The sequence below is a fragment of the Haliaeetus leucocephalus genome, unplaced genomic scaffold, assembly GCF_000737465.1.
Source record: "Haliaeetus leucocephalus isolate CR32 unplaced genomic scaffold, Haliaeetus_leucocephalus-4.0 Scaffold92, whole genome shotgun sequence".
In the NCBI taxonomy this organism is placed as follows: domain Eukaryota; kingdom Metazoa; phylum Chordata; class Aves; order Accipitriformes; family Accipitridae; genus Haliaeetus; species Haliaeetus leucocephalus.
The window spans coordinates 2,178,454-2,190,282 of record NW_010972528.1 but is presented as its reverse complement, the minus strand read 5'-3'; the positions used below and the strand labels follow the sequence as shown (position 1 = coordinate 2,190,282).

General features: G+C 60.6%; 1 protein-coding gene across 1 annotated transcript in view; it reads left to right on the top strand.

Annotated features, from left to right (window-relative positions):
* FA2H (fatty acid 2-hydroxylase) overlaps window positions 1-11,455 on the top strand; it is a 12,790-nt gene extending 1,335 nt beyond the window's left edge. Inside the window, exons 2-8 of the mRNA XM_010585210.1 lie at window positions 5-167; window positions 6,318-6,413; window positions 8,100-8,242; window positions 8,355-8,461; window positions 9,764-9,936; window positions 10,419-10,671; window positions 11,356-11,455. Of these exons, the coding sequence (XP_010583512.1) occupies window positions 5-167; window positions 6,318-6,413; window positions 8,100-8,242; window positions 8,355-8,461; window positions 9,764-9,936; window positions 10,419-10,671; window positions 11,356-11,435 (1,015 nt within the window). The 3' untranslated portion in view covers window positions 11,436-11,455. The remainder of the gene's footprint in view (window positions 1-4; window positions 168-6,317; window positions 6,414-8,099; window positions 8,243-8,354; window positions 8,462-9,763; window positions 9,937-10,418; window positions 10,672-11,355) is intronic.
* The last annotated feature ends 374 nt before the right edge of the window (window positions 11,456-11,829 follow it).

The window sequence follows — 11,829 nt, the reverse complement described above, 5'->3', positions numbered from 1 at the left end:
TGAGCGGCTTCGTGCGGCTGCACCCGGGGGGGGAGCAGCTGCTGCGGCGGCGGGCCGGTACCGACGTGAGCGCCGCGCTGGACGGGCCGCCCCACCGGCACTCGGCCAACGCCCGCCGCTGGCTGGAGCAGTACTACGTGGGAGAGATGGAGCCCGGCGAGGAGCAGGTACCGTGCCGGCTGCTCCGGGCTCTGCGGGGCTGCCGCGGGTCCGGGATGTATGGGCTCCATAGGGTGACCCAAGCCCGGGATGTATGGGCTCCATAGGCTGACCCGGGTCCGGGATGTACAGAATCCATAGGATGACCCAAGTCCGGACTGTGCGGGATCTGAGCAGTGTGGGGTCTATAAAGCACCCCAAGTCCAGGGTGCATGGGGTCTGAGCTGTACAAGGTCTATAGGGCACCCCGGGTCTGGACTGCACAGGGTCTGAGCCATATGGGATCTACAGGGCACCCCGGGTCCAGGCTGTGCAAAGCCTGAGCCATATGGGATCTACAGGGCACCCCGGGTCCAGGCTGTGCAAAGCCTGAGCCATACAGGGTCTGTAGGGCACCCCATACCCGGGCTGTGCAGGGTCTGAGCCGTTCGGTGTCTACATGGGGTTTACAGGGCACCCTGGGCCTGGGCAGCACAGGGTTTGAGTCATGTGGGGTCTATAGGGCACCCCAGATCTGGACTCCTCAGGGTCCAAGTTGTACAGGGCACACAGAGGCTCTATAGAGTCTGGGGTGTATGGGGCATGGAGTCTTTGGGATGCATGTAGTGTATAGGGTGTATAGGGCACCCAGGTCCAGGCCTGGGCCGTATGGGACGTGGTGCGTATTGGGTCTGAGCTGCACGCTCAGACAGACACTTGACGTCCCAGCTGTGGAGGGTCTGGGGCATACGGGGCATGAGGGGTGCATGGGGCAGGGGTTATTTGAGGTTCCCGGGGTCCTGCATGGGGGAGGCCTGAGGTGTACGGCATGGAAAGGAAAGGTCTTGGGTTCATGGGCCTCGGTGGCTCTGAGGAGGTCTGTGGGGCTGTCAGCATCTATGGGGCTGGGGTCTGTGGGGCATGAGGCGCATAGGGTCCAGGCTCCTCAGGGCCCAGCTGCACAGAGCCTGGGGTCCCACCCCATGGTCCCATCCCACCCTGGCTATGCCAAGAGGCAGGGCTGATGGATCACCCTGGCATGCCAGCACGGCGCGGAGGTGTTGGGGTCTTCGGAGGGGTGTGGGAGATGGGGACACGCAGCTTGGTGTTGGTTTTAGCAGGGCCATGTGGCACACGGTGGGCAATGGGACAGGGCACCCTTCCTGGCACTGTTGGTGCTCGGCCAGGGACCAGGGTGCTGGACACTGGGGCTTGCTGGAGATGAGTGTCCGCTGCTGGGGAGAGGAGCCCAACCACTTCCCTAACTTGTCCAGGTGTGGGGCAAGGATGGCCGTGACTCAGCGCCGTCCTCACCGTGCCAGCCCTGCACTCAGCCGCTGCCTAGGCGGAAGGGAAAGTGCCCAGGGAAGCGCAGCCACCGCCAGGTGAATTTCCAGGAGTCAGCGTGGCACCGGCCACTGCCGCCCCGATTACCGGCCCTCACCGGCATGCTGCAGGCAGGATGCCCGAGCAGTGGGGCCAGCCCAGCCCCCTTTGCTATCCCAGTAGCCGCTTTCCCCTCCGGACATCCCGGCAAGGTTGATGACCGGTCGGTCCCTCCAGGCTGGTTGTTTGCACTTGCGGATTCTCCTCCCCGCAGCGTGGCCTCAGCCCTGATCGGCAGCAGTGCCACAGACGGGGCTTTGTTCGGCCTGGGTGCAACGCCTGCTCTTTCCCTGGATCCCAGCGATGGCACCTCCTCTGTTGGGACATTCGTTGCCGCCGCCTCCTCCCAGGCGTGACGAGCCCGACGGGTTGGGGCGAAGGAAGGTACCGGACAAACAAGTTCTTGCACCGCAGCCCCGTGCGCCAAGGGGAATTGCCACCATCCTAATGCAAATACACGGCGTGATAATGCCGGGGCGCAAGGAGATCAGATGGTACCTGGCACTAGATAACCCATCCCACGTTGTAACATGGTGGGGAGGGGAAAAAAGCTGCCTGCTGCATGGCAAGGCTGGCCGTGCTGTGTCTGGCATGCACTTGATATGTGAGCTCCTCTGCTGGGCTTGCTACTCCAAAAATCCCTGTTGGAGGAAGATGGGGGGAGTTGATGCTCTCAGTGGCACTTGGGTTCTTGCTTTGGTTGCTTTTGGGCAACAGTACCCCAAGCAGCTCTTCAAAGGAGGCGTTGCATGGCTCCGGTCTGGCTCTGGACCCCCACGGCTTTGCTGGTGCCTCTCCTCACCCGCTGGAGGTCCTGGGGCTGCACCATCCCCGTGCTGCGGGACACGGGAGCTGGTAGTCCTGCAGGCATCCAGCATCCCTCCTGCTTACACCCAGGGACTTCGAGGGTTTTGGAAAAGGGGAAAAAAGTGTGTTAATGAAGGAAGGGGTGAAGAGGAAGATGAGAGCCAGCCTTCACCCTGCTGGCACGCCTCTCCGCGCCCCTTCCTGCAGCTCTCAGGAGCTCAGCTCCATCCTTCGGCCACAGGTCCCACTTCTGCATCACCCAGCCCAATTTGGCTAAGGACAAATTAACCCCCAAACTTTTTATCTATGCAAACAGAATGCATAGGGGAGATCAAAGTGAGAAGCGATAATTACCCTAACTAGACAGTGGATTTTAACAGCCTTGCTAGAGGGAAACTGGATCATCTAATTACCCCTCCAATTTAAGCAATGAGAGACTTTCATCACAGCCTCTTTGGGGTGCGTGACATGGCTGTGAGTCACGGTAAATCCCCCCTCCCTCTTGGAGCTGGTGTCCTTCCCTTCTTCTCGCCCGCATGGCCACATGTGGGGCTTGCCCTGGTTCTCCGTCCCAGCCAGAGCTCACTTGGACGTAGGCGCTTGCATGTTCTTCGGAGGTGTTGTAACAAGAAGTGGCTTTTTTTTATTCTTATCATTAAAACAAGTTAAATTCAACCTCCTTTTAATAGTCCTGCTGCACCCTGTGTTTAATGGGCTGAGATGCAGCCTCGGGGAGCTCTGCCAGCTGCTGCCCAGGGACCACCATGCTGGTGGGATGATGATGCTGGTACCATGCCACCGTGGGTGGGGACCTCGCTTGGGCTCCCTGTGCCTTGTAGGGTGTCCTCATGCTATGTGCCTGAACCTGCATTGCCAATGCAGTTTGTCCCATGCAGACATCAGCAAATCGAGCCGTTTAGGAGCTCGGTGAAGGTGCTGGAAGCTCCAGAGTGATGCAGAGGCATGGCAGGGTTCCTGTGGGCTTTGACTCACTGGGCAAATGGGCGCGGGTGGAAAAACTGGGTCCGGGCTGCTGGCAGAGCAGCTGTCTGTGGGCAGCATTGCCCTGTTTGGGCCAGGGGCAGGTTTCCAGCTTCTCCTCTTGCCTGCGTCCTAGGCACATCAGACCTCACGATGGATCATCCCTCCTATCTGTACCTGCTCGCATGGCAGCTGGATTTTGTTTTTCTTTTAACACCCCGAGCCCTGATGCAGGGCAGCACTGGGGCGGCGTAGCTGGCACAGGACTGGCGCCGAGCTCCCCACAGCCCTGCCTGACCTGCATAGGGCAGCGCGATGCTTGGAGGTGGATGCCGGGTCACCCAGTCACCGCATTGTGCCATGCCCTGTGTGTTTGGCCCCATTACCTCCTAGCAGGAGAGCCGGCACCTTACCAGTGCTGCCACTCACTGGGGCTGCGGCAGGGGAAGGGGGGGCTTCATAGGTGTTAACTTTCCTTTTGTTACATCAGGCCTCTTGCACATCTTTCCTGGCAGGACCTGTTTGCCCGGGGATGACTCGGATGCATCAGCATCACCCATGGGTGACAGGCAGAGCCCAGTGTTCACAAAGACCCCTTCAGCCTCCTTCGAACCCACCTTTTTTTTTGAGGAGGAGGAGGATGGGCAGAAGCCCCAGCGCTGGTCCAGGTGCCAGTGGGGCTCCGTCCCCACAGGGGCCCCTGCACGCTTAGGGCAGGCAGGAGCGTGCCACCATTCCGGGGAGCGAGCCAGGGCACGCAGGCATGGCTTGCACCCCAGTTGCACCACGGCTGCTGGTTCTTTTGGTGAACAAGAGGAGAACTTTCCTTCTGCTCCCTGGCCGAGGAGGAGGAGGTGACTCAGGCAAGGCTGGGCTCTGGCAGGGAGCTGCCGTAGCACGCAGGGCATGTCACTGGTGGCACCCGTCCTCCCCAGGCTGGGTGCCGCTAGTGAGGCAGGGTCCGAGCCTCCCATTCACCTCCCTGACCTGGGAGGATGGGGAAGCCTCTGGCCGCAACATGATGCTCGGGTGTCTGTGGGCAGGGGAGTTGGAGGCATGTGGACGTTTCGGAAAGGGGAGGAGATGTGCCGGAGTGTTTCGTCAGCCTGGCTTTCTTAAGCATCCTTCCTGCTGCCAGTGAGGCTGCGGTGCAAGCCTTGAGGTGGAGAGCACAGGCTCATTTCTTGGGGGATGGAGAAACTGTCTCTATGTCTTAAAGCCAAATTTTCTTCCAAAGCACCTGCAGGGAAGAGGCAAAACTGTAACTTGACCACCCTTGGCTGGATTTCAAGGCATCCCACCTCTCCTGGGGTTTCGGGTTGTCTGGCTGAAGGATGGAGTGTGCAAAGCTGGAAAGAGCAGTGGGGACTCTCGCAGAGGGAGATGTGGTGGTCCACAGCATCAGCTCACGCCGGCACTCTGCCTGCAGTAGAATTGATGCCTGCTCAAGTCCAGCCTGGAAATATCCCCTGTCCTGCCCTGCCTGCTGCCCCGGGGTGAGGGGCTGCCTTGGGCCTGGGTAGCACAACTCCTGTACTGGTGGGATGAGGCTTCAAATCTGGCTAGCCCAGGAAAGGGGGTGGGAGCCTGGCCAGCAAGGAGTGCCTGCTGTCGGCAAACAGCGCCCGGACCCTGCCTCGCCGTCACCAGCGTGGCACAGAGTAAAGTCCTGTCCACCCCGGCAAGGTGACACCAGTCCTCCTGCGGCTGCTGGAGGGGGGTTTATTCCCAACAGGGATGTGATGACCTCATGTCCCTCAAGGGAATCGCATCCCTCTCGGAGCAGCAGGGAGAGCATCCGTCGGGGAGCCTTGCTTGCACCACAGCTGCCGGAAGAAAACCCTTCCTTGCTGCAAGTGGCACAGCTGGAAACCCCAGCAGATATTGCTGTGCTGGGGCTGCCAGACTGCACCGTACCCTGCTGCCGGGTTAATGGGTAACTCTGATGAAACAGGAGAAAAGGCATGTTTGGCACGTCCTGCCTGGGGAGCTGGCGGGCTGGTGTCACTGCTGCCGGGGGGCTTGGCCGGCTGGGGGCTTGCATAGGCACACTGCGGCCTCACCAAGCCCCTTGCTGGCGGCAGGGCCGGTGCCGGAGCTGGCAGGGCCACGAGGAGGCCGGCGCTGGGTTTGCTTCCAAGCATCAGACAAGGCAGGTTTCTCCTGTTTCTCAGCCAGCCCTGGCAGCAGGACCGCAGCCTGGGCTTCATCCTGCCGCCGCCGCACCAGCGCGTCCCCCGGGCCTTGGCGTGCCCTCTCTAGCCAAAACCAAACCCCCACCACATCTTGCATAGCCTGTGGCGAAGGTGCCCAGCCCAAGTGCCACCATGCAAAGGGCACTTTACCTTTTTCACCCTCCCGCTGCATTTCTCCCCCCCCCCACCCCGTGCCTGGAGCCAGGGTGGTGGCACCGGCTGTGCCGCTCGCTCCGGCAGCCTGGCTTCCTCGGGGACCAAAATGCTGAGCTGGGCTTCTGGTGGAGAGCAGCGGGGTGGGGAGGAGGGAGCCTGGTGCTGGCATTGTGAGCACCAACCCGGCGATGCCCCTCGCTTTGCTGGCAGCGGCACTGACTCAGGTTGGTGCTCAATGGGCCATTGGCCTGCAGGAAGGTGAGCTGCGCTATGGCACTGCCCATTTGCAAGGGGGAACGATGGCCAAGGGCCCGGGAGCGTCTGCTTTGCAACACCAAAGCGCTGACACCCAGTGCCCTCCTGGCAGCGTGGTGGGGTGGTCTGAAAACCAGGCTTGGGGAGATTTCCAAAAAGACCTGGGCGCGCGATGCTCGGTGCAGGGTTCGAAGGGCAGTGCAGCTCGCTGGCAGCCGTATCCCTCAGGAACCTGCTCTGCAGGAACTGACTGACTTAAATTCACCAGATTTTTTCCCTTATTTATTTAGCAGGCGGGCGTGAGCTTGCTCTGCCCGTGCCCCTGGATGGCACGGCCACCACCGTCCCCAACCACGTCCACACTGGTGCCTCATCGTAGGGTTTTCCTTCTCTTTTCAGAGCCACCCCGAGCCGGTGGATGAGAAGGCAGTGGATGCTGCAGCCCAGACCCCAAAGCAGATGGATCCCCGCTGTAGAACGGTGGATGTGGAGAAGGTAAGAGCTGGGGATTTCTCCGGCACGCTGTTTGCTGGAGCACTCCTGGGAGAGACCAGGTCTCCTCTTCCCCACGTGAGCGCTGGCTTTCTGCTGACTACTGGGATGGGAGGGATGCCAGGAGGGAGCTGATCTGGCTGCTCCTGTCCCTTCTCCAGGAGTAGACGGCATCGCTCATGCTTTATTGCCTAGGCGTGGCCGCGCTGGGAGGCTCCTGCAGCATCGACGTGGGTGGAGATGGCTTTCTCTGACAGCGGCTATGCCGTTCAAGTGGGACGTGCTGCCAAGCCACACCTGACTTGCTTTATTTTTTTCATTTTTTCCTCTTGACTGAACACTGGTAATGAGCACTAAGGGATACCCTGGCTCGGGGAAGGGTGATCCCCATGTGCGCGGGGTGCTCCCTGCCCTGCCAGCTCCTTTCTGAGCACACCACAGGAGTGGGGATTTGTCCCTCAGGTGCCTTTGGACGTCCCTGCCATTTGCAGCACCATCTGTTTGCCGTGCCTTGCACAGCCCTGGCTTGTGAGCGTGCTTTTATCTTGCAAAAGGATTTTTTTTTTTTTTTTTTTGAGCAAGAGAACACCCTTCACCCCCCCACCTTAATATTTCGCTGCTGACCGCTGTTAAAAGCAAATCTGCCATCCCAAAGTGACCTTTTTGCTCTAACTTTTCCCGTACCTCCCCAATGGAGGGTGTCTCCATCCCTGTCCCACTCACCTGCTGCAGGCTGGAGGTGTTTCCCCTCCTGGGTGATCACATCCATCCCTGCCTGCAGCAGAGCCCCAAAAAAGCCCACGGCCACCTCAGCTCCCCAGGGTGCTGGGTTGCCGTGCTGGCGCTGTGCGGCACAGGACAGCTGATGGAGAGCTGCCGGGCCTGGGGCTTGGCTGGGCGAGTACGGCATCTGTCCTGGGGCAGAGGTGGGACCGAGAAACCACCTTATCTGGCCAGGCCAGCAGAAGACGCGTCTGGGGATTCTGAGCAGCAGCAGAGGCAGTGCTGCCAGTTGGATCTGTCTATTTTTGTCCCATGCAGACATGTGCACCCACACGGGTCCCTTTTTGCTCTTGCAGCCATCTGAATGCAGCCGTGTGCCTGCGCAGCGACTGGCATTTGCGTTCCCATCCTGTATCCCTGCTCCACATCCCTTTCTGCTTCGCTCCTTGCTGCTGGAGCGCTTGAAGGGCTGTGGCTGTCCCATGCGTCCTCTCAGCAAGGAGAAAAGCCTTTGGCTGGGGCAATGCCATGGGGATGGGCTCCGTGTCCTATCGACAGCTTGCTGGCACAGCTAGCGCACGGGGAGTATTGCTGCTTGCTATCTAATCTTGGCAGCTGCCGGGGTGGGGGAAAGAGCCTCGGTTATCAGGGCCTGATGCTGAGCCAGGTCCGGGTACAGCCACCTTCACCTTGAACTGCTGGCAGGTACCCGGTGGCACAGGGGTGAGCTCAGCCCCGCGTTTTTGGGTAGATGGGGCTGACGTGTGTCTGGCTCTGCTTGTCTGCCCTGCACTGGTGCTTGTGGGGAGCTCAGGGCTGCTTGGAGCAAAAATGCTTCCCATGCTGCTCGTGGGGCATGGGAAGGGGTTTGCAGCCCAAAATCCCGCAGCTGCGGCGCAGCTTTGTGCCTGGTACCGGGGCGCTGTGTGGGTCCCGTGGGGGTACAACTGCTGTCTGCTCCCCCAGGACCTGGTGGACTGGCAGAAGCCCTTGCTGTGGCAGGTGGGCTACCTGGGGGAGAAGTATGACGAGTGGGTGCACCAGCCTGTGGATCGGCCCATCCGCCTCTTCCACTCGGATTTCCTCGAGTCCCTCTCCAAGACGGCATGGTGAGCCCCCAGGGGTCTGCACCGTGCCCCAGCTGGTGCCTCTGGCGGGGAGGGGGGGGACGGCTAGCCACCCCGCGGGGTGCTCCCTCTGACATCTCCCTCTATGCCGTAGGTACGTGGTGTTCATGGTGTGGGCTCCCGTGGTGCTCTATCTCAGCTGGGTCAGCTACACCTCCCTCGCCCAGGGCAACACCAGGCTCTTCTCCTCCTTCACCACAGGTATGAGCGGGCAGCAAAGCCTTTGGGCTCAGCTCACTGCCCCCCCTCCAGGTCCAGGGGTAGGACAGCCATGGGCTGGGGGTGAGACCTCTGCATCCCTTCTCCATCCCTTCTTCTGTGCATGCTCACCACGAGCCGCATGAAAGAGCAGTGGGTGAGCCCCTGTCCCCGCGGCCACCAGCATGTCCCCTGCATGAAGCCACCTGCACTGCTTTCAAGCCTGAGCTCGCCCACACGATTCAGTGCCTCCAAGGGGATCGATGGAGGCATGGAGCCCGCTGGCCCGGGCTGCAGTCCACTCCCTCTTGCCTCCCTTCCTTCCATCCCCAAAACCAAGCCCCGCTGGCGCTGGGGTGCGTGCCACCCCCCGCTGACACCCACCCCGGGCCATGGCTGAATGCCGGTGTGGCGGGCAAACAAACCCAGCTCTCAGTGCTGCCGGCATCGCACAGTGCGGGGCTTGTTTGCCCGAAGCGCCTGGCCTTGAATCTCCCACTGTCTGCTCCCCCGGGAATAACAAGTGTGGCCAGGGCAGGCTGTCGTCTTTGTTGTGCTTTTTTTTTTTTTTTTTTTTTTTTTTGGGCACCCTCTTTTTTTTGCAAGGTGCCACCCGGTGCCAGCTGTGCCTGGCTGCGGGGTGGAGCATCCACTGCACCAGCACCCCCCCTTGCTCCTTGTGGCATTTGGCACCTTGCTGCTAAGGGGTTGTTTTTTTGGTGTTGGTTTTTTTTTTTCCCCAAAATGAACAGGTTTGGGGGGTGATCTGAATTCTGCTAGTGAGGACACAGGGCTGGCAGCCAGCCCCAAAAGGAGGAGGTGGCTGAAAAATGCTCTGCGGGGGAAAGTGCCCAACAAACCTATTCTTTTTCCCCCAAAACAAAAAAAGCCCAACAATACCAGCAACACTGTTTAACTGTCACGAGTGCTGCCTGCACAGACAAGGTCCTTCCTGCCTTGTTCTGGTGGGCGAAGCAGCTTTGTAAGGGCAGGCCTGTCCCTGGAGTGCACATCCAAGCCCCCATTGGCATCTGGGATGCAGGGGACCCCCCTCATCAGCTCCTTGCAGCAGGGAGAAGCCGACTGTTTCCATAAGGAGTGTGAATTAATGGGAATCGAAGGAAAATGTGGTTTGGAGCAGTGCTTGGGAAAGTAGCTCCCCGGGGAACTTTGGGGCAGGAGGCAGCTGAGAGGTGAGAGGGAGGGAGAGCCGAGCTTCACCCTGATGCCGATGGGAGGATGGCGATGGATAAGAACGCCTGCACGACACCTGCCCCGCTGACTGCTGCACGTCTCGTTGTGTAGAGTACTCCATCCCTGTCCACAAATACTACTTCCCCTTCATCTTCCTCCTGGGGATGTTCCTGTGGTCCCTGCTAGAGTACCTCATCCATCGCTTTGTCTTCCACATGAAGCCACCTGCTAGTAACTACTATCTCATCACCCTTCATTTCTTGCTGCATGGGCAGCATCACAAGGTGAGTCGCAGCTTACGCCTCCACCGGCGCCCCGCCGGGCCGTGGGAACGGTGGCCTTTGCTCAGGTGGAGCCTGTTTGTGCGTGTTTGACGTGACTCGTGGCATCTTTGCCGCAAGCGGGGCCCTTACCTAATACTGGTGAGGGCTGCAAGACGGGCTCAAAGGAGCTGGAGTTAGATTTGCAAGCTCCAGTTGGGCTAGGGGGAAGACCAAAAAAGCCATGGGCTCCCTCTAGCTTCACTGGAGGAAACGTCCTGGTGGAGCTCGGGGACCTGCCAGCCAAAGCCACCGGCTGCCTGGCCACCTCGGTGTGGGCGAGGAGCTGCTCTCGCCACTGGGTACATCTTTTCGGGGAGGGTTTCTGGGGGCTGCTTTGGTGTTGGCTTTTCCCAAATGGGCATGCCCAGTGCTTGGCAGGGATGCGCTGGGGGATGTGGGGTGAGCTAGGAGCCAGCTGTCTCACTGTCCTTCTCTACTTCCAGTCTCCCTTCGACAGCTCCCGCCTGGTCTTCCCTCCCGTGCCGGCCTCGCTGGTGATTGGCTTCTTCTATGGCGTCCTGCGGCTCCTGCTGCCCGAAGTGCTGGGCCTCTCAGTGTTCGTCGGGGGGCTCTGCGGCTACGTCATCTATGACATGATGCACTATTACCTCCACTATGGCTCGCCAAAAAAAGGCACCTACCTGTACGGCCTGAAGGCTTATCACGTCAAGCACCACTTTGAACACCAAAAATCAGGTAGCACTGTGTTCCCAGCGCGTGCTGGTGGGGATGAGGGCTGCAGGAGCCCAGCCTGCCTGCATGTGTGCAGCTGATGCTCTGAAATATTTGGTGTTTGGGATTTGGGATGGGGAAACCCAAGCAACGCACTGCTGGGGAAGTGGCGTATGAGGTGCTGCAGCTCCATGGGGCATGTTTCTCGGCCCCCAGATTGAGGATGGGGAGCTGGCATGGCGGTGAAGGCAGCAGCCTGTCTCGCCAGCAGGCACCAATGCCTCCCGGGAATGCTGGGGTGGAGGCAGAGTTCCCGCGGCACCGGGATGTGGGTACCCATCCTTGCCCGGGGCAGCATCTCGTCCTGCCGGGAGGCGTTGGCGGGCACAGGGTGAGGCCCCGGGCTTCCCTGCATCTGCCCCGCACCTTCCCCAGCCCAGTGCTTGCTCAACCTGCCCTTTGGCCGGTTTCCTAGGAGAAAACGCCCCGTCCAGATAAGCTATCATCCATGGCGCTGGTGACATGGCCCAGCCAGCTCCTTCTGCTCCCTCCGCTCTTCCTCCTTGCCCTCGCCTTGCCTTCCTCCCTCCCTGAAACACGGGCGCTCCTCCCTCACCAGTTAATATAGAGCAAGCTGTGACCTGTCCCCAGCAGCATCCCGGTGACAGCAGCACCACGGGCTGACCGGTCTCTCTCCCCTGCCCACAGGCTTCGGCATCAGCACCCGCTTCTGGGATCGCCCCTTCCGGACGCTCATCCCCGAGGAGACCTTCGAGAAAGAGGATTGACGGCCACAGCATGGCGCCCAGCTGCCTGCTCCGTCCCTCCTGGGCTGGGGCTGGCATCCCTCCCCAGCCTTCGGCAAGGCTGGCTGGCCCCTGCCCCCTTCCCTGGGGGCTGTGCCACAGCGGTGGCCCCACACCGGAGCATCCCCATGGTGCACTGTGGTCCAGCTGTGGCACTGCCAAGGGGGACAGGGGGGCGAGGATGGGGGGAAAGGGGAGGAGGAGGTTGCAGGGCTCCCTGGGGGCCTCCTGCCCCTTCCTCCCTGCCCTCCTGCTCCAGGCCACGGATGCACCGGCAGGTCTGCTGCCTGAGTCATGAAGTGCCTGATGCCGCCCTGCCTCCTCCGTCCTGGCACCTTGCCAGAGCCCCCCCTTGCTCACAAGCCCCTGGCCCTCC